Source organism: Chamaea fasciata, unplaced genomic scaffold, assembly GCF_029207755.1.
Source record: "Chamaea fasciata isolate MVZ Bird 193981 ecotype frontalis unplaced genomic scaffold, bChaFas1.0.hap1 SCAF_8, whole genome shotgun sequence".
Lineage (NCBI taxonomy): Eukaryota > Metazoa > Chordata > Aves > Passeriformes > Sylviidae > Chamaea > Chamaea fasciata.
Window position 1 is genome coordinate 2,397,771 of NW_027094093.1, and position 22,130 is coordinate 2,419,900.

At 45.4% G+C, this 22,130-nt stretch overlaps 1 protein-coding gene across 9 annotated transcripts in view; it reads left to right on the forward strand.

The window, feature by feature from the left end:
- AGAP1 (ArfGAP with GTPase domain, ankyrin repeat and PH domain 1) overlaps positions 1-22,130 on the forward strand; it is a 308,736-nt gene that overhangs the window by 206,476 nt on the left and 80,130 nt on the right. For 7 of the 9 annotated variants that reach the window (XM_066189389.1, XM_066189390.1, XM_066189391.1 and 4 more), the window contains 2 exons: positions 2,693-2,854; positions 19,489-19,650. In XM_066189389.1, coding sequence (XP_066045486.1) covers positions 2,693-2,854; positions 19,489-19,650 — 324 coding nt within the window. The remainder of the gene's footprint in view (positions 1-2,692; positions 2,855-19,488; positions 19,651-22,130) is intronic. The other 2 variants (XM_066189392.1, XM_066189388.1) reach the window with 1 other exon arrangement.

Below are 22,130 nucleotides of genomic sequence, written 5' to 3' on the forward strand. Positions count from 1 at the left end.
TGCTGCTGTCGAGGCTTTATCCATGAGAAAAGTTAAAGGACTTTTGCCAGGTCTGGTTTCCCATTGCAGATGGGAAGAACTGTGAGACTGTGTTGGAGAAGCTCTGTGTGGCACACGTAACGTGCAAGAGCAGCGGTCCTTGTTTTGGGGTGGAAGCTTTAGTGCCCAGTGCGGGATTCATGTCCTGCGGTTGGACTGAGAAGTGGAAAAATCAGCACTGGATTGGGACATAATGATTTTTAAATAAGGTTCTGAGTAACAAGTTTATGCCAGAGCTGAACGCGTGGAGGAGAGGGACAGGAAAAGAAAGACTATTTTCTATAGCCTGGCCCTTCTGATATCTACTCAGATGGATATTCTGGCTCGATGGTCTGATATGTCATGAAAATACACACCTTGCAGCACCTGGACAAAGTGGGATTTAATCCTGAATGAATATTATCATAGAGGTTGCAGGATAAATGTTACCAGGCTGTGGCTGTAGGAAAGGGAGCTGGGCTGGGTTCATCACGGTTCAGTACAGTGTCACAGGAATGCTCTAGGCATCTGTTTTGTGCTGGTTTTCCACTGCACCTTTGAGAGGGGCGCAGTGGAAGAAAAATCCTTCTTTGGCTCCCGGAATATGTCACTTCTCAATAGGTTCATGTCACGGCATGGGGCTGGAGTTTCCTCAGATAGCATTAAGGTGAGAGTAGAGCTTTTGGTGCTGACATGATGGCATAGAAATCCTGATGTTCTCTTTTCAAGGTTTTGGGTTTGCATCATGGTTAAAAGGTGGTTGGATGCTTGTGTTCAAAAACTCGTGAACTAGATGGAAGGTTTCAGCATAAAAATATCACTGCTTGTGGTATTTGTGTGTTGTGTCTATGTTGGCATAAATCTCAAGTTTGTAGAACCCACTCGGTCTCAAACTCTCGTCGCTCACATCAGCCATTCCCGTTGATTTGGTGGATCATCAAAATAGTTTAATCATATTCATAGTTTTTCTGGATTGCGAAAACCAGAGGGGAAGGGGATTTCAAAGCGAGCATCGCAGAAGCTGATTTGGAAGGAGAGATTTCTTTTAAGGCAGCACAACTTTTGTCAGCTCATGTTTTCATTTCTGTTGTGATTTTAAAATACTGAATTGCAATTTAGTCCTCTGCTCTGTAATCTCATGCCTTGGGAGGTCCCAACACGGTTCCAGAACCCACCTTAGACTTTGCATAATTAAACAAATGGGTTTTTCTGTCTGTATTTCGTGTCTGCAAGCAGGGATTGCCAGGCAGAAGTTCTTGAGGGCTGAGTAAGTGCATTGAAGACACAGATACTGTGATGGATCTGTGTTAAGGACTAAAGAGGAGATTTTGTCTTGGGAAAGGGGAGGAGAGAAAGGGACAATTATGCCAACTCTAATAAACACAAAGTAGTTCACTAAGCTCTGCTATCTTCCCAAAGGCTGCTCTGGGAAAAGACATAATGATAGAACTGGGAGTCAGGAGATCTGGGTTTTATTTTCAAGTCTGCCACAATCTTCCTTTGTGGCCCTGGGTCATTTAACCTCTGAAAAATGGGGGAAATGATAGCAGATAATTAACAACCTCACAGGAGCATTGAAAATTAATTCATTAATTTTTCTGAACTCATCAGTAGAAGGTGCAATGGAAATGCAAAGCGTGAGGGTACGTTGTAATATTGCGTCTGTTCCTTTCCCTTTGCATGTGTTTTTTAAGAGTATTCTTCAATGCATAGAGGACCTGTGGGGCACCTTTAGAGAGCCTGCCATGAGGAATGAAACTGGCGCTGTAAATTCTTTGTGGCCTTATGATGTGCAGGGCCTGTCCTAGGAATGGAATAAAACGTGCTCAGAACCCAAAAGCGTGGAGCAGGTTTTGGCCCCTAAGCAAGTTGTAAGTAAGACCATCAGGAACCCGAGTTTCTGGAAGGTTTTAATTGTTTCTACTCTAAAATGTATTCAACCAGATCCCACTTGTCCTGTTTTATGGTGGGAAACCTGTCCTTGTCACTCCCCCTCTCACACAGCTCCCAGCATTTTAATGTCCTAGGCCTCAGTGATGGTGAAGATACAGAAGTGTTTACTGGGTCAAGGCTGTTCTTTGTGTGTCCCCTTTTGAGCCACATTCCTGGGACGAGCCCCAGGAATGACACTTGCAGGCAGTCCAATGTCTGCTTCGTGTCACAGTGGTGTTTTGAGACTAAGTGTCAAAAAAAGTTGGGTTTTTTTTTTTCCCTTGGTCTCTCAGTGCTGGCAGTCATTTGCTCCCCATCGGTGTGTTCGTGGGGGACGTACCCGTGTCAGGTATTATTTAGAGGTGGATTGTTTTAAACTCTGGCAGTTGGCTCAGTTGTATAAACAGCGGCTTTCAGGAATAAATTGATTTTCTGTGGGCAGTCTAACAAGGAGAGAAGCTCCAGAGAGCGTGCCTTGTAGCAGGGTAGTGGAAGATCGTGTTTCCCAGAAGGTGAATGAACAGAATGAGGTGATACCATGAAAAATTTGGCATTTTTGTCTTCCTGGCTGGATTGGAGCTGCTCTCAGGACTGTCAGCTCCAGCGCTTCAGGGAGGGTCATTGTGTGGGTCGAGTAACCCCTGTTCCTGCTCTTGCGGAGATACCCCCCCATCCATCCATCCTGACGCAAAATCCCTTCTGTCCTCTCTATTGACACGATTTGTTTTCCCTTTGTGCCTAGGGAACGTGACTACTAGCACATCTGTGTCTCAGATGGCCAGTGGGATCAGTCTGGTGTCCTTCAACAGCCGCCCGGACGGTATGCACCAGCGCTCCTACTCGGTCTCCAGTGCAGATCAGTGGAGCGAGGCCACAGTCATTGCCAACTCTGGCATTAGCAGTGGTAAGAAACCTGCAGCTCGGGGGGGTGAATGGGGAGTTTGGTGCTCTTGCTTGCTTTCAAAAGGGAAGGAAAAAAAAAAAAAATTAACGATGCCCACCCCGCTGTGATGTTGGGTGCTGAACTTGCAGCATTCCGAGGGAAAAATTTGAATTAGGACAAAGGGGAATGGATCGATGCAGTACTTTTTTTATGAGGGCACGGAGTGACAGGGCAAGGGGGAATGCCTTTAAACTGAAAGAGAGGAGGTTTAGCTTGGATATTAGGGAGAAATCTGTCCCTGAGAGGGTGGTGAGGCCCTGCAGAGGTTGCCCAGAGAAGCTGTGGCTGCCCTGGAAGTGTCCAAGGCCAGGCTGGATGGGACTGGGAGCAACCCGAAAGAATTCTGTGGTTCTTTTTTCAACATGTGGTTACAGTACTGCTTAATTTTAATTTCAGGTACATAATCCTAGAATCCCAGAACGGTCCGGCTTGGAAGGGACCTTTAAGCTCATCTTCCCCTGCCATGGACAGGGACACCTTCCACTGTCCCAGGTTGCTCCAAGCCCAGTCCAGCCTGACCTTGGGACACTTCCAAGGATGGAGCAGCCCCATAATGTGTGGAATTAGAAATAGAATTGTTTGCTTGATACTCAGATTCCTTACCCTGTGTGATGGGCATTAGCAGTAAATGACCCTCCACATCTTCTCCTCAGCGTGTCCTTTCTCTGCTGTGCTCCTGCTCCATTGCCTGCACACTCCTGGCACAGCCTTAGTGTGTCCTCTGTGGAGCATTTAACGGCATTAAAAGGAGTAGACACTATTCCTGGTGGTGTTTTGGAATTACTGGATTGTAGCAATAATTGTTTTTAAAGGGTAGATGTGATATTTGCTACCAGACCAGGATGAATAGGTCAGGAGGAGGGAGAGGAATGCTGTTTCTGCTGGCTGCCCCTAAAATGAGAACAGTGAGGGGAATATGGGAACTATTTCACATGTCCCGTAAATATCTCTGTGTCTGTATAAGGTCTGAATCTGAGTATAGCCCTGAGACCATCTCTGGATTTTCCAGCAACTCTGGACAGGTTTTTAGTGCCACCTTAGGAGAACAGAGGGTTTAAAATCATGATCACCTTGTTTCAGAGTGGCATTTGCTGTCAAATTCCTGCCTACCAAAGCACAGACTTTTTTCTGGAGCTGTAAACGTGGGGGCAGCACCTTCAGGAGAAGTTGCATTAAAATGGTCCAGAGTTTGCCTAAGAATTTTCTTGCAGGAAGGCAGGGATGTTGTGAAGCAGCACAGTGAAATAAATGCTTCAACCCTGTTCTCTTCTGTGTCCACCCGGCTCACCCACTCCTGGTTAAGCTTTTAGGGGAGGCAGTGTTGCCCTGCGTGGAATCATATATTTTCTTCCTCTTTTCCCTGAGCTGCTTTGTCATTTTAATCCACCCCAACTCCACCTTCCTTCTAAACGGTTACACCAAAGTTTGGGCTTTTCTGTGCCTTTTGTCCTGTAGCTTTTCTAAGGCAAGGTGAGGCGTGTTGGGTGCTGGCTCGGGGAGGAAAGCAGGGGTTGTGGGCTGCAGTCCTGTGCCCCTTGACACCCCTGCAGGCAGGTGAGCAGGTGCCGTCCCCGTGCCAGATGTCCCAAATGACACTGCGAGGGAGAAAAACCTTCAGAATTCAGTGAACTCCTACAAGCAGCGTGGAAATAGAGTCTTAAAAAGTAGAAATGGCAGCTAAATTCCCGTCTTTTGCCATCCCCTTGACCTCAAAATGCTGTCTCTGCTGGGCTTGCCTTTTGCTCCTGCTGCGGATCCCGAGCTGGTTTGCAATTCCTGACGAAGGGAACCTTTTCTCCCATGCAGCTCTGCGCTCCCTCATATGTGCAATAACTTTTTCTGGCTTGACATTCATGTGGGATTACTTCTGGCTCAAAAGAGACGACAGCCAGAATTACCTATGAAATACTTATTTTGAAATTGCAGGTGACTGGTGGGTACTTGTGAATAAGCTCACCTCGAATAATTTCTCGCAGAGGTTCTAATATTTAAGGAAAAAATTTAAGAGGTTTTTTTTAAAAAAAAAAATACGGAGGGAAAATTGGATTAAAAACGAGTTTTAGGCAACGAAGGGTCGGCAAACTCCGAAGTGTTGCGCTAAAACGCCTACAAAACCTCAAGAATAATTGATTGCTCTGAGTGTATCATCTTTGGGTAAGCTCAGAGATGTGTCCTTTATGTTGGCAAGTTGACGCATGAAAAACCCTTTTTAATTTCTGGGGGTTTTTTCTCCATTAAAAGATTTTTGAATTTTAGTCATAAAAAGCTAATACTGTGAAAGCAGCAGGTATGGCAAGAAGCTAAGCATCTTTTGGAATTCAAATGCCAATGTACTGGAGAATATGCCTGCTTATTGTCACGTGGTTTTATTGTAGACAAAATAACATATTGGGATTCAATTTTTCTCTGCACCTTTTTTTCACATTAAATTAATACTTTGTGTGGCTCCAGAGAACTTTTCAAAGTCTTCCAAACCAGACCTTTGGTTTCCTGGGGCTTCTGTCTTTCAAGCAGCTGTGAACATCTCCTAATTAGATAAATTACTTTGTAGTGGGCAGAGCCACAAAACAGGAGGTGCTGGTTAAATTAAAGGGGAAAAATAGAAAAATCCATTCTCTGAAATGGAATGCCCCACTGCTTTATGACTATTACTGTTGTAAGGTTTTACATTTAAGTACCTGAGGTTTAAAATTAAATGTCTAATATAATTTGGCGCTGGTAACATGAAGCCCTCGACTGCCCTGGGAGAAAAATCTCGACAGCTTAGTTTGGTGTTTCAAATTGCTGCGTGCTGGATAGTGAGCAGCTCGTGCTGCTGGCTCACTATTTAGCTCACTCCCACCTGCTGTTCAGCATCATTTCCAATGCAGGAACATATTTGCCTTAAAAACTCCTGAAATTTCAAAAGGCTGTTCCAGCAGCACATGAAAAATTAATTCTTTTTGCCTTTTTTCCTCTTTTTTTTTTTTTTTTCCTCCCCTTCCCCTCCATACTCTTGTAAGTGCTTGACAGAAGTAATTTTAGCAGCAAGAGAGAATAAAAACTGGGGGCAGTAAATCCCTGTCCAGGAACCTCTTGTGTAGATTCTTTATGGACCCAGAATTGATCTGCGTGTCAGATCCTGATGTAGTTTCAACTGTTTATCACCCTAATGGTGGTAGAGAGACCATGAACATCAACTTATAATCCCCCATGAAAGAAATTGGTGTTTGCAGTCAATGAAGGAGAAGCTCAGCTTTATTGATAGATTTGGAACAATTACTGCTGCTCCAGCTATTGGCCCAGAGGTTTTCCTGGATCCCACTGGAAGCCTGAAATGTTTTTACCTCTGATAAATCTTCTCCTTGATTGTTTGGTTTGGTTTGGTTTGGTTTGGTTTTTGGGGGTTTTTTTTGTTCGTTTTTTTAATCGCCCAGAATTATCTGTAGTTGCTCATTGCTGGGGGACAGGAGGGTCTCTGGTCTCAGGGGAGCCGTTTGTGACCTGTTTGGGTGTTAAAGTTCTGTTCTGAGTTGTGCATCCCACAATTCCTCCTCTGTAAATCCAGCTCTTATTTTCATAAAATCACTAAATTTTTACAGCTGGAAAAGCCCTCTAGTATCGAGTCCAACCCTTAACCCAGCACTGCCAAGCGATTTGTGTGTCTGTGAAGACCCTGACAGACAGATCCCCCAATTTGGGGGTCTGAACCCCATCAGAAGTTTTTGTGGTGCCAGGAACCACAGGCAGCTGCCTTTGCAAAAGTGAGGTTTGTGAGACGTCGCTCTGAGAAGACCGAGGATGCGATTTCCTACCTGGGGATGAAGCAGCAGCTTGGTTCGTTCTCTTTTTAAATGTCCTGTTTTATCATTTGGCTTCTGTGCCCTGAGACCATCAGAGGGAAGGATTCGGCATTCAGCTCTTCCGACAGAGCCCTGCAAACAGCACTTTGCATGGGGCAGGCATTTCCTGTCTCCGGACTTGTAAATTGTCATTTGAATTCCAGCATGATGTAAAACTCTGCCGTAAATCAGATATCTGTTTAAATATCATCCACTTAGGCTTTATCACTGTACAATTGCTTGTACGGGCCATTTGAGCTCGGCTGTAATTTATGGAAGTTGTAATACCCGGTGTCTTCTGAGTTTCTAACAGTTTGGTGTTGGGGTTTATTAATGTAGAATTGAGTTCTCACTGTGCCATGGGGTGTGAGAGGTCGCTGGAGTGTTGATGTTAATGCAGACCTTGCAACTTGCCTCCCTTGTCTGATCCTAAGTGCTGGGAATGATTAAATGATGGAGCCTTCTGCTCTGCCTTGGGAAAGGAAATGGTGCCACTTGCATCTGACATCAGAAAATACCGTTTATAGCTGTTGGAATTCCAAAGGCAAGTTCTTGACCGGGATCAGTTATGTAATTTCAGATAAATTCATAGAATTTCAAAATTATTTTTGGTCAGTGTATACAGATGGTTTCGGTCAGAAGAGCTTTTTCCTCCTTTTTAAATATGGAATTGTGACTGAAAAGCAAATACAGATTTTTTTTTTTCTTTTCCCCCCTGCTTTAGAGCTACTCTGGAGTTTTCTGTAGTTCTTACTACTTAATATAATGAAATTCACCATGTACAATATGTGCAAATGTCTGTAAACTATATAGTTTACATTATCTCACATCGGACAGGAAAGAGAACAGTCTTCTACTTTTCAAACCTTTTTGTGAGGCACAAATTGCTTTTGGCGAAGTATTTCTAGAGGGGAAACTATTGCAGTTCAGCGGGGTAAACTCTGCTAACAACAACTTGTTATTGCCTTTGCTTTCTCAACATACCTTGAGGAAACGTGGGTTAAAAGCGCTACTTCTTCACAACCTCTGGAAAACCGTCCCCTTTCAGCGTGAGGTTGTGCACTGAGAAGCTTCCAGTGTTTAAATTCACCTGGCATTCTTGACAAGCTCTCACCTGAATTAACCCAGTCCACCAGAAATACTGAAAAATTTTGTGTAGCGCTGTCCGAGGAAACAGCAAGCTGGTAATTTTTTGGATTTTCTGATCCTGCAGGACTTGAGATTTCAGACTGGTTTTAGTTCAGGCTGGGGACGATGGGGTTTTGCAACCTGTGGTTCCCCAGAATAATGTAAGGCCTCGAGGGCAATGGTGATAAATAAGTGCTCTGAAAAGGGGTTTGGAGCATGAATCCAGCTGGTGCTGTCTGCCTGGGATTTTTAGGAATGTGTTAGCCTCTGGAAGCAGCAGGACCCAGTGCTTACGCCTTCTGTTCTGCAGACCGCAGGAATCTCAGCTCAATGGGAAACTTGGGGGTCACTATCCCTGGAAGTGTTAAAAAATGTGTGGCACTTAGGAACACCTTTCAGTGCTGGGTCAGGACTTGGACCCAAGGGTCTCAGAGGGCTTTTCCAACCTAAATTGTTCTGTGGATCTGTGCCTTCCTCCTGCCCGTCCGGGCCGTGGCTGGCAGCTCAGTGACCACCAAGCTGGAGACGAGCTGTTGCCATCTAGTCCTGCTGAGCCTCGTATCCAGCAGAGAAGGGACATCAAAGAGTGAAAGATCTGAAAGCAGCTCTCTTTGCTTTGTGTCTGTGGTGGCACCAAGAGCCCTCTGAGGTTTAAACTCTGCCATGGTGTTGGTTTAGGGAGGACTCTGGGTCCGTGGGCATTTCTGCACAGCTTGGCTGAGTCACAGCTTCTCCTCTATTTATCCAGGGCTGCTGTTGAAATCCTGAGCTGCGTTTTCGCAGTTCTCCGGCTGCTTTTCTTGTTGAAGATCCTCTTCTTTCTGCTCTCCCCCTGATTTAAACACAACAAAGTGTTGCATTCAGGAATTAAATCCTGCTCTTGATTCCAAGAAATATGAGTTTGCATCCTCAGGTAATTTGACGTTGGCAACCTGATGCTGATTTTAATGTTGCTCATAGCCTGGAGTGCCAAATGTCTGTCAGTGAATTGTTTGTGGGACTGAATTAACTTTTTGACTGAACTATAAAAGCTCTGGGTTTTCCCAGCGTTTACTTCTGGATGTTTAAATACATATTCTGCATTTAGTTTGGCTTAGGATTTACACTGAAGTAAAAATGCAAGTAGCATGTTCTTTTTAATAGGGGGAAAAGGTGATTTATTTCTGATTACTGATGTTGATTAATCTGATTTAATTGTCTGGCAGTGTTCAGTAAATCAGTGCTTTTTCTGCCTGTAGCTGGGCTTGGCTGTCACACCTTCTCTGTTATCCCCACTCAGGAGAAAAAAAGAGGGAAAAAACCCTCAAGCCAAAGCACTTTATTTTTATTCTTGGATTTTAAGCTTTAACCTTACAGAATAGTGAGGAGAATGAATGTTGTCTTCGTCAGCTCTTCAAGCCCCTGTCCAAGAAACGCTTTCCAAAAGACAGGACTTCTCAAGGAAGGAAGCTGGATAGCCAGCATGGTTCTGTGTAGCTCAGACATTTGACTGATACAGCTCTTAAAAGTCTGCAGAATGCATTTTCTTCTCTGGTTTTATATTAGAACCATTATTTGGAATCATGACATAAAAACATTTTTATGTAAGGTATGATACTGAAGATGATCACACCTCTGGACAAGGGGAATTCTTCATCAGGGAGGCTGTCCTGTAATCTCACTTGAATTTAGAAGAGTGTACGTTTTAAAGGTTTTTATTTTGCATGTTTGCAGTTTAAGGTTGCTTTAATCTGAAAAGTTTGCAATAATTACAAGAAATTGAATACATGAGCTGGATTCACACAGTATCCTGCAGGAGATTATGGAGTTTGAAAATAAAATTGTGTTTGCAGAGAGCATTATAAATCGAGAGACACACTTTCAAGTAAACATAGAGGAAAGACATAATGCTGCCAGAGCAGAATGTGACATTTTATGAACTCTTTGATTCAAGTAGTGTGGCTTACAAATTTCATAAGCTCAGTGCATTCTGTATTTAAGGAGTTCATAAGGAAAACTTAAAGAGGGAAATAAATAAGCTTCCCAAGTCAGCGAGCTTTTATTTTTTATTAATCTTTTTATCTTAGTTTAAATAAGCTAAGTTTATCTAATAATGTAAATTCTAAATTTATTTAAAGTTTCTTAAAGGTTTAAACGCGATGCTGAGAAAGCAAAATGTTCATGCATTGCTCCCGTGGGAGCAGTTCCTGATTCGAGGATTTCTTCTGTTTGCACATCCACCCTCTAGAAGTTGCAGCGGACGTTTGTAATAGTTACGTTCTTGTTTATTGCACAGGAGTGCAGTGCTGTGTTTTGTAGGGTCTGGAGGAAGACTGTGCAAGAAACACGGTCGGTGCTTTTATTCCTTCTCAGGCTTAATGAAGTTTCTGTTCCGATTAAGAGCGGGGCAGTTGCCCCCTCAAGCGTGGCTGTTGGCGGGCTGGGTTTCTCCCCAGCCCAGATCACAGAGTGTGGGGTTTTTAGGGATGTTGTGTATCCCTTCCCTATGGAATCCAACACTTCAAAGCTGCCTCACAGTGCACGTGGCTCGGGGAGTGAAAGAAGCCTCTGTGCTGGGCCCTGGCCACAACCTGGGGATTGTTGGGGGCCGGCTGGAGCTCAGAGCTCCGGCCTTCCCTTCCTGCAGGTGGGAGAGCTTCCCCTTTCAAGTGCCCAGGCCCTTCATTTGTCACAGTTGATGTCACCCCTTCACGCAGCCGTGGCTGTGCCACCCACGGGCCGGGGCCATCGGGAGAGTCCCCTGCGCTGGGGCTTCTCTGGTGAAGGGCCCTGACTTATTTATCCAAGAGCTAGAAAGAGGGCTTGATTAAACCTGAAAATTTAAGGAAAAAAAAAGTTTGTCGATGGCATTTACACCACCTGACACCTCTGAAAGACAGAGCTTTGTGTTTTAAGAGCTTTGCTTTTCAGCTCTGGGGCTCTGTGATAGGAAAATGTTTGATTTTGCCTTTGATTAAGAGCAGTCTTGGTGTTGCTGCCATTATTTCTCTTCCTTTCTGACACTGCTGCTCATGGCATACATTACCAGGAAAGCCTTAGCTTTTTCCTGCCTAGCATGATGCAATTAACAGCCAATTTACTGTACAACAATTATTCAGCTTTAATTGGAAAATGTTAATAGTGGAAGTCTCTTGATTTATTTTTTTTTTTTCCCCCTCCAAAACACTGATATTAGGGCTTGTCACTGAAGTCTCGTGGACTGACAGTGGAGAGTTTCCTAACCTCTTCTCAATTACCACAGAGTGGGTTTGAAGCTTGAAGTTATCCACAGGTTATACAGACGGAAGGTTAAAGTACAGGAGTAGAGACGAGACATCTTTCTGGCTCTGAGCATCTCTTTGAAGAGAGTCAGTTCTTCCTCTCTGTCTTACTTTGCCTATCTTGAAACACAAGGTAAATATTTTAGTAGGAAGTGATTCAGTAAGCCATGGATTCATTATTTTCCGAGTGCCTGGTGACCTGCAGGCTCTATTTCAAAGCAAAATGTTGTTAAATGAGGATTTTTTTTTCTGCAGTAAGACAGCGCTGATGGTTAGATCAGGGCGGAGCTCTGCCCCCCTCTGTGTAATTAAGGTGAATTTATTATGCATCTCATTTTGATCAAAACTAGAATTTGTCACACGCTCGTACGCACCTGACCGTGATGGAGCTTGTTCCCACTAAATGTGTTCATTTAGTGTGCTCCACGCGTCCGTTTGTTCCCACACCACCATTCCTGGGGGTGGCCTGGTGGATTTGCCACCTCCGGGGTTCTGCGGTTGGCAGCTGTGCTTGAGGTGCCTGATGATCTACCTGGCTTCAAGAGGGGGAGATGGGAACCACTCAGATGTGTGAATCATGAAGTCACAGAATGGTTTGGGTTGGAAGGGCCTTAAAGACCATCCTGTTCTAACTTCCCACTTGGACCAGGCTGCTCTGGCCCCGACAGGCCATCCATGACCTGGGATTGAACCAGACCTGGGGTGTGTCTTCAAAAGGATCATCCATCTCCTTTCTCTCTCGTGGGGAGGGAACAAATTCCCTGAGATGAACGAGTTACCTGTGGTGAATCCCCATAATTTCTGCCTTTCATGCTGTTTTTCACTCTCACAGTTGATGGCCGGGGAAAACAGCGACGCCCGGAGCACTGTACACAATTCAGGGTGACACCACGTAAGGCTCACAGGGCTGAGGCCGCCCAGTGAAAACGTTCTGCCAGAAGAATTAGGGATGTTCCCTGTTACGTCTCGACTGTAGGTCTGTTCAGTGGGAGCCATGAAGTTAGTTTGCCTTGGGATGTGGTGGCGTCCTGCAGCATCCCAGACTCGCATCTCTTTCCTGGTTTGTTGTCCTTATGTGTTCAAACAACTTGTCAGGCTTGATCTTTCCACAGGGCACGTTCACATCCAGAGCAGAGGAGGGAAGAGATAAATTAACAAACCCTGCTCGCTCAGGGAGTAGTTTGTATCATCCCTGCCCCTGACCTAAACCTGCTGCAGGCAAGATGTGTGGAGGGAGATTAGGATCTCATCCCCGGTTCACGTTCTGAGGTTGCAGGTCCTCTAAAGCACAGTCTTAGCTTTGCTTGTCACCATGCTGGCAGCACAGGAGAGAATGATGTAGGAATAGCTGTGTCCTCTCCTTGTGGGAGCCGGTGAATTCCTCCTGGAAACAAGGAACTTCCTTTGGAAGGGAGCTTCTTTTCTCCCCAGCCGTCCTTCAGGTTCCAGGGAGCAGGATGCTGTCTTGCCAGCACTGTAATGTGTTACTCCTCAGGAGGGAAATGGTGCTTTTGTGTTGTTTTTTTTAGCACTGTTGTTGCGTTTCTGCTCTCGTGATTCCTTTATGATGGCCCAGCGTTGTGCGTTGGTAGGGAATAAGCTGGAGGTGACTTGTCTTCCCTTTAGCTAAGGGAGATGATACTGAGGGTCTTTCCGACATTACTGAAGCCTTCCAATCTCTGTGCCTTAGCATCTTGAGACTAATTTTCTCTCCCAAGGCTGTGGACAATGTCCCTCCCTTGTCACAAAGTGGAAGGGACGCTCATGCCCCGAGGTCTGGTCACTCGAGATGCTGCCACACAGTGAGAGCCAGACCCTCCAAAAGCTGGGGATCCCTCTTTGGCTGCCTAGAAGGAAGCTTTGTTTTCCTTATTTCACTGAAATTGCTCTTAGAGGAAAGGAGTCATTCAGTGGGGCTTCCTGACGATGACAGGACAGCTTTGAGGTTTGCAGGCTCTGGGCACAAGGCTGCAAAAATGGGATTTGCAGGGAAGGAAAGGGAAAGGGAAGACTCCTGAGGCTCTTTGATGTCCATCCCCCAGTTCTTCTCAGCTCCCTTTAATTTCCTTCAGTGCAGCAGGTTAATTTAAGCCCTCCATAGCTTAAGTGTCCGAGCTGAGCTCAGCTCAGTGCTGAACAGATGCACCTAATTCCTCCCAAAGGTGTGAGCTCTCTCTACTTGGAAAATATTTGCCTTTTTTTTTTTTTTCATCCTGGAGGCTGTAATCTTGTGCCACCCCTTCTCCCCCACTCCCAGATGTTCATTACATCCACAGACTTGTGCCAAGCTGCAGTTCTGGCAGGATTTTAATGTCAGTCCTGTACATCTGTGCCTGACTTCAGCCTTCCGCCGTCGCTGTGCGATTGCAGCATCCCTTTAACTTGGGTCTGAGGCAGAGGAGGAGGATAAAGAACTTGATAGCACATTTACGGTAATAGCTGTAAAGGGAAGCTGGAGAGCAGTGCATTTCACAGCCAGAAAAATCTCAGCTCAGGGAAATGGGTCTGAAATACAAACTACAGATAGTTATAGTCTCTTGCTTCCCCTGTTTCAATAAAAGGATTGCTTTTCTCACCTTTATTTAAAACACATGTGTGGAAGATGAAAGTGTCCAGCTATTTTTTTATTATTCAGTCCACCAGCTACCGACATCTTTGCCTTATTTCATTTCAGCACTAATGGCACAGTGAAAGTTCTGAAACACCCTCTTTGGATTCAGCCTTCCTTGGGTCGCAGCAAAGATTCCTGCTGCAGGCAGAGCTGTTGCTGTTGTTTTCGTCATCAGCGCTTTCTTTCTCCTCTTGAACCTGGTGCTATTAATTGTGTTGCTGCTTCTGCTCTTTAATTGATCCCATTCACCGCTCCCGCTTTTGTAACGTCTGACTTCTTGTCACTTCGGCAAATCAAAAACCCAAATTAATCAATCTCCAGCCACTTGAGAATAAGGCCGTGTTGGGGAGCTGGGCTTGACAAAAAAGTCTAATTTCACTTTGAAAGCCTGTTGGAAAATTTTAACAAGAAGATGCAAGAAAAATGTAAACCAGATCAAGCTCGACTTTGGTCTGTGGAGAATAGCGTCACCTGTTGAGTTTGTTTCAAGTTTTTGTAAATAGGTGATTTGACAAAAATATGAAATAAATCAAAAGGCACGAAGATAGAAGGGGTCAGAATATCCTTGGTTCCGCTGCAGATGGTTACACAGGAGAGAGGGATGTGTGTGTGACAGAGAGAATAGGAACCGTGGGCCAACGACGAAGCTCCGCTCTTGGACTTTTGTGTCCCAGCCTTTGTGCTGTGCTATTCCCGTACCTCACATGTTGCCTCTTTCCCTGCTTTTCCAGCCCCCAGCTCCTTTACCCTGGCCTGGGGTGCTCGTTTTGGCTTATTGTCCCTCATTTCCTTGGCCTCCTTGGTCCCTGCGCTGGCGTCTCCTGCACCTCTGCTGTGACGGGTGCTGCGGGTGCTGAAGGAGTTATATCTCGGACAGGTTTGATGCGGGGGCTTGGGAATTTGGGATGCAGGGAAGTTGTTTTTCTGTTCTAGGGGCACCAGGAAGCACAGTCTGCGTTTGGATCGAGTTTCAGACAGCTCAGATTTGGGGGTGTTCACCTGGAGAAGAGAAGGCTCTGGGGAAACCTCGGAGCCCCTTGCAGGGCCTAAAGGAGCTCCCGGAGAGCTGGAGAGGGGCTTGGGACAAGCCTGGAGTGACAGGACAAGGGGAAGTGGCTTCCCACTGCCAGGGGGCAGGATTAGATGGGATATAGGGAAGAAATTCCTCCCCGTGAGTATGGGCAGGCCCTGGCACAGGGTGCCCAGAGAAGCCATGGCTGCCCCTGGATCCCTGGAAGTGTCCAAGGTCAGGCTGGACATTGGGGCTTGGAGCAGCCTGGGACAGTGGGAGGTGTCCCTGCCCATGGCAGGGATGGAATGGGATGATCTATTGGATCACTTCCAGTCCCGTGATTCAGTGATGGTTCTGTTAATTTTCCACCCTTTTCAAATCCAGGAGGACACTCACAAAGTCCTTAGGGAGCACAAATGGAGGTGTCTTTGGGATCCATTTGTTGAGTGCATGCAGCTTCCAAATAACAAAATATTTAAAAAGATAGGAAGTGGGAATTGGATGGAAAGTTACCTTTTACAAGACGTGTGTAACACTGGGAAAGGATATCAGATTGTTTCAAACAGCAAATAAAGCCCAGTACAACAGCACAGCTCTTGAGACTCTTCTGAGGATTGGTTTTCATTTAATGTTCTGTCTCTTGACTCTGGGTTGTAGTTGTAGACAAAGTGTTTCTTCTGTTCCACCCCTCCTTTCTTCTACCACAGTTTGTCATACTTGAAAGGAATTTCTCTCATGACCATAATTGCAAAATGGATCTTGGAGAGGGGCAGACACGGCACTGGCTTTGTGGAGTAAAAGCTGCATTGGTTTTTTTGTTTGGTTTGGTAAATTCTCATAAATGAGGATTGGATTTTCACAAGCAGAACAATCTCTGTCTTAATCCACGTGTCCTGCACCTGCAGAGAAAAATCACCATGTGAAGAGCAGAGGGGTGGGGTTTTTATGTCCCGTCTCTTCATAGCACGAGGGCTGTTCGGTCATCAAGGATCACTTGTTGCTTTTGGGCGTAGAGTGAGATACTGCACATACTTAAACAGAGCTGCCGCGACCCTGGAAGTGTCCAAGGCCAGGCTGGACAGGGCTTGGAGCAGCCTGGGATAGGGGAAGGTGTCCCATGGCAGGAGTTGGGGTGTAAGGTCCCTTCCAGGCCAAATGCTCTGCCATGTGGCTGTGTCAGCTCTCCCTTCCAGCTGAAGGAGTTAATAATGCCCCTGGGGAGGGATGGAGGGCAGGGAGGAAAGCTCCTGGCTGCTGGCACCGAGCATGGGCATCTGTGGCTCACTCCTGGAGGTTGCAGGCAGCAGCAGGCGTGGGCTGAAACACGAGGACACTCCGTTTTGGGGGAGAAGACATTTTCCAGCAGCGTCTTGCTGCTCATCACTTCAGAACGGTTGCAGAAACGAGGCCGTGCAGGTCAGGACAACCCCGGCTGTGTGGCAAGGGGAGAGTTTTGTCCTCAGTGTCGTGTAATGGAGCTCTGCAGCCTGCAAATGATGACCATCATCAAGGGAAGCTGTGCCTGTACAGTCCATCAAGAGCCTCCGAGCTAATGATGGGCTGGGCAGATAATCGGGGGAGAGTTAATTGTAAGGTTCGATATGGCATCTTGTCAGCAGAGATAAGTTGTCACGTTTTCCACTTGAGCTGAAACTAAATGATTGTAAAATAAGTTATGAGTGTCCTTGGGCCTGTCTGCCAGAATGATGGCTAAGAATACATTCCTGGCCCATCAGTCTCAAGCAGCCCGCTTGATATTTATGCGAACTGAATGTTATTTTATTCCCCCTCTAGTCATGCTTGTCAGCTTCCCGAGTGAAAAGTGAAACTGCTGCTTTGACTCATACTTCAAGTATTGAAGCTCGGAGAGGCTGCAGATTGTTATTATTATTACCAGTATTATATATTTTTTCGGGTGTGTGTTGAACATTGATGCCCGATTGGGAAGAACTAATGGCTGACATTGAACGTGCGGGATGGCTGGAAAACAGCCCATCCCAGCCCAGTGGAACGCAGCTTATGAGTTCCAGTGCCTCTGTCAAAGCTGCTTGAGATGGGGAGTAATGAGGCGCTTGCTTTTTTAATTTGCCATGCCTTTCTCCTTGCCTTTTTTTCCCCCTCTTTTTTTTTTTATTTCATTTTATTTTATTTTATTTTATTATATGTTTAAAAGTGCCGGCAGTGGTCGTCTGTTCTCAGGCATGGTAATTGATACCAAATAAAATGCATTATTTGTATTCAGTCAGGAGGATGAAATTGCATTCAGCGGGCTGAAGCCTGAACTCATTTACAGTTTCCCAAAGCCCGGGCTTTCAGGAGCCCTCTTTTCAATTTGAAGAATACCTTGTCAGGCAAGAGAAGGAGTGGGGAATGGGAGAGCACAGCGTGGAAGCCCAGCGCCTTTTGATTGCTCATATTTTAAACCAGGGGAATGTTAAATAACTCCCATCTTCAAAGGGTGGGCTCGGAAAGCGGGAATCCGGGGCAGTAACACACCGGCGAGAGCAGCTCGGCTCCGTTTATGAGGGATCAACCTTTCCTTGCTGGTTGAGGGGGAGGGAAAGCTCCAGGCTCCCACTTGAGAGCAGTTTGACCCAAGGACAGCAGGCTATTACCTGGAAGGGGCTGTGGATGACGAGGATTTACCACGGGAGGTTAATTCTTCAGCTCCCCGACGCCAGGCATCAACCCTGTACGTCCCTCATTTTTCAGAGCTCTCGAGCAGGTTTTGTTGGGGGGATTTACGGCCTGGAAATTAGACAGAGCTGCCACCAGTGTGTGGATCTCCCCCGATGGTTTTTAACAGGATGTGTTCTGTGGTGTTGCCTCAGGGTTGTGGGGGTTTTCGACTGTTTGATGGGTGTAGGTGCAGGAGATGATGAACTCGGATGGGTTTAAGTGTTCCTAAAGTGAAAGCTGGAATGAGGTGGGGGAAGTGAAGCGTTTTGAATCGTAGAATCCCAGAAGGGTTTGGGTTGGAAGGAACATTAAACATCACCTAGTTCTAACACCTCAGAGAGGGAGACACCTTGCACTGTCCCAGGCTGCTCCAAGCCCCGGTGTCCAACCTGGCCTTGGGCAATTCCGGGGATGGGGCAGCCACAGCTTCTCTGGGCGAACTGGGGATTTTTCCTTCTTTTTGAATACCACTATCGGAAACCTCCAGAGTCAAGCTGGAGGTCAATATTTGGGACTGACAGCAGCCCCATTGCATCTGTGCTCGTGCCTCTTCTGCATCTTCTTTCCGTGCCATGGATCCAGAGGGATCTGTGTCCCCCTTGGCTGAGAGAATTCCCACGGGGATTTTCACCTGGGATTGCCTTCCTCCTCTCCTGCAGAGACAGCAAACTCTGCCAGGAGAGCCATTTCCACCAGTTATGGGTCAAATCCTTAAAATCTCCTACACTGATAGAGAGTAAATACATTCCCATGATTCTCTTTGGGGGTTAAATTCTTGGGAACTGGTTTCAAGCTAGTGGATGTAGGGGAAAGAACAGAAATCCTTAATATAAAGATTAATGTTTGGTTTGGTCTCCCTTGCCAGGCAATTAGCTACATAATTTATCCTCCACTAATAACTTAGAGCACAACTGTGCTTAGGGGGTAATTAGGACATAAACTTTATTAGGAGGAAAAAGAAACCAAAATAAGTTGGGTTTTGTCAAATAGGCAGTTCTGTGGGAATTTAACTATGCAAAAAAAAAAATCAAAAGCTATTTTTTAAATAACCTTTGGCTTGATATTTTTCTGACATATTAAGTTAAACTTAAACACACTCCTGTTATAACACTTAAGGTTTATAATAAGGATTTTTATTCTTTTCCCTGTGTCTGCTATCCTAAAACCAATCATCGAGTATCTAACCCCAAAAGGCAATCATGGGAATGTATTTGCTGAATATCTGTCTGGGAGATTTTAAGGATATGGCACATAAATGCAGTCCTGATACCTCACTAAGGTGCAATATGGTATTTAAGCAAGGTCCTGGAAATGGCTTCACTTTCCATAATAGCAAGTGCTTTCCTTTAAGTGTAGGTTTTATGTGGAATTTTATAATTAAAATCCAAACCAAGCCAGTAATTAAACAGAAATCATATTACCGACCTTGGGGGGAAATCCTGTGTTAAGGTTACTTGAGTATTTACTGTGTGGAAGGACCCAGCTCTTGAAACTGTTGGAGTTAATAAAGCAGGAAACTGAGCAGAGTAATGTGGGATTATTTATTTTCCTTGGGAGCGGGGAGGAAGCGACCCTTTATCACACAATCATTACCTGTACCAGGTGTCCATGACTTACGTTATTTTCCCACCTTTATTGCCATCACCACCTTTTCAGTCTACGTCTGTCTGATATTAATGCCAGCAGAGAACGTCCGGAGGATGCAGGGATATCTGTGTTTATGTATTAAAATGTCCAAATGTTAAACCAATTAATTTGAGGCTAGGGAAGATCTTTGGAGGAAGGAGCAATTGGAAGCAATAAAGCTCTTTCCCATTGTTTTTGTACGTTCCAGCTGGCCTGCTCCTAAAATTGATGCTAAATCCTGTTAATCTAACAGGATTTGAATCAGCCAAGTTGGGTTTTTTTGGTTTTTTTTTTTTGGTAAAAAATGATGGAAATTGTTTGGAGAATCTCCTGGATGATCCCAAGGATGTATCTGCGAACAGCCGGGGGTTATAGCTTGGATTCCAGCAATCAACTCACTGAAATCCGGCAGCATTTTGATTTTTCTCCCCTTTTCTTTGCCCCCCACCCAACTGCAGACACCGGCCTGGGAGATTCAGTGTGCTCCAGCCCCAGCATATCCAGCACCACCAGCCCCAAACTGGACCCCCCTCCTTCCCCCCACGCCAACAGAAAGAAGCACCGCCGGAAGAAAAGCACAAGCAACTTCAAAGCTGATGGCATCTCGGGCACGGCTGAAGGTAGGTTTCAGGGGGGAAAAAAAAAAATAAAAAAATTCAAGCCTGGGTTTTGAAAATGCCATTCCAAAGAGTGTTGTTAGCTCAGCTACAGCCTTGGCTCTGAATGCACAAGGGAAAGGGAATTGTGAGAAATTAAAGAGCGAGCTTGTAATGATGGAGCTGAACCATCTGAGGCATCACGGTGGTGAATTCAGCTGCCTGAAAAGTGTTTAGAACCTTTTTTTTTTTTTTTAAATAAATCAGAGCCCCCAAGTTAATATGGAGCATCATTAGGTGTTGAGGTAAGGAAGAGGCACACTTGGAAGGTTAACAAGGAGGAAAAATTCAGGTTCACTCCGTAGCCCACAGATCACGTCAGAACTTGCGTATTTTTTTCAGTATTATTAAATCTTGTGTTATCACATCTCCTTAGGCACATCCTGAGCTCTAGAATGGCCAACACTTCTGATGCCTCTCATTGTTTGAATATTCAGCTGCTCGTGGAAAGCTTGTGTTATTTGAGGATAAAAGGGAAAAGGGGAGAGTTTAAATGTTTGGGTTCTTTTTTTTATGAGCCAGAAAGCAAAAGCCAAAAAGAACTTCTTTTTCTCCCTTAGTTTAGCTTACTATTTCCACACTGCTGTAGCTGTTCAATGCCCTTCTGAAGGGGTAACAATGTGTACAGGAGCCAGATATGATATAAAACATGCTTGCAGCTTTAGAAAAGAAGAAAAGAAACATGCTAGGATTCAACCAAAAGAGCTCCAGAAAAAAAAAAAAAAAAAAAGATGAACAAGGGTGGTTGGAGGGCTCAGAAACTGGGGAGTCAACACATAAGGAGAGATGAAAAAGGGAGACAATGGAATAACATTGTGGGAAAAAGGGAGTGTTGAGTAAGAAAAAGATGTAGTTGTAAGCATGGGAGAGTGAAAAACAGCTAATTCAGTATCAAAGAATGTTGGAACAAGTTCTGAAAAAAGGATGACAATTGCCGACAGCTGAAGAGACATTAAAAATAGATGTGATAATAGTATACAACTGAGAAGGGGCATGTTAACTACTACTTAGTCATCCTTATTTTCCATTTATTTAATTTCTCAATTGCACTTCTATCACATCCGGAATTTATTTCCCCAGCTATCTATACAAATCCTTTTCTAAAAAGCCATCAGCTTTTTTTTCATAACAGCTCCTGTTGTGTTCACTTTCCAGTCATTTAACTATCTTTGCTGTTAGTTTCCCCCTAGTTTATGGCCCGAAGCCAAATTCTAGTTCAACCTTTCGTTTTTTAATTTGTGCTTTTTTTTAAAAAAAGAAGCCCTTTTACACCGCTTATTTTCATACCTCAATGGCAAATTACAGAGGGGATTTTTCAGAGCGTTCACCATTGGCCCAAGAATATTTTCTTGAAGTCAATATGAATCAAGGCCAGCTGGATATCAAGAGCCTTTGAAAAATCTCTTTCTGAGCAGTTAATAGGTGTATGTTTTCTTTCTCCTGGGGAGGTTATTTTCACAAGGCACTGGAGCTGGAGCCTGTGTGGTCCTGGGCTGCAGGCAGGGTCCCAGAGGAGCAGTGGAGGGTTTGCAGTCGGGTCTCATGTCCCTGTTCTGATTGCAGAGTCCATCCTTAACCCTCCTCTGTTTTCTCTTCTTCTTCTCCTCGTCTTCCAGCATCACAATGTGTTGCCTGAAATCTCTTGCAGTAACTCAACAAAATTGTCCCCTCTCATGGAAATGGGATCAGTGTGCTTCCAGAAAGGCAAGGAGTTGTTGGCCAGCAGCAACTCAGTAACACTCAGGGAGCCTTAAAGGGAGTAGGATCGTTTAGGATGGAAAAGCCCTCAGAGATCGAGTCCAACCATTCCCCCAGCACTGCCAAGCCCACCACTAATCCGTGTCCCCGAGTGGCACATGCACACATCTTCTAAATGTCTCCAGGGGTGGGAACTCCAGCACTGCCCTGCGCAGCTGGACAACCCTTTCTGTGAAGAATTTTTCCTCCATATCCACCCTGAGCCTGCCCTGGCCCAGCCTGAGGCCGTTCCCTCTCCTCCTGTCCCTGTTCCCTGGGAGCAGAGCCCGACCCCCCCGGCTGTCTCCTCCTGTCAGGGAGTTGTGCAGAGCCACAAGGTTCCCCCTGAGCCTCCTTTTCTCCAGGCTCAGCCCCTTTCCCAGCTCCCTCAGCCTCTCCTGGGGCTCCAGCTCCGTCCCCAGCTCCGTTCCCTCCTCTGAACACACTCCAACAGTGCCAACAGCTCCTTTCACAGTGTTCATACCTCTGCATGAGCCCACCAGCCTCCCTTGACCTGCTTCTTCCCACATGTCTTCTGAGCTGAGCACTCTGTTGTGTTTGGGACTTGCCAGTTGTGTCTCAGGAGGGCATCAGTGGTTTTTAAATCCTTTAATTTTACAACGTCTCTTTTCAAGCACAGCCCTGCTGTTGAAAAGCAGTGGTTTGGCCACGGGAGCAGAATTGAGGAGTTTCCAGGCAGGGCTCTG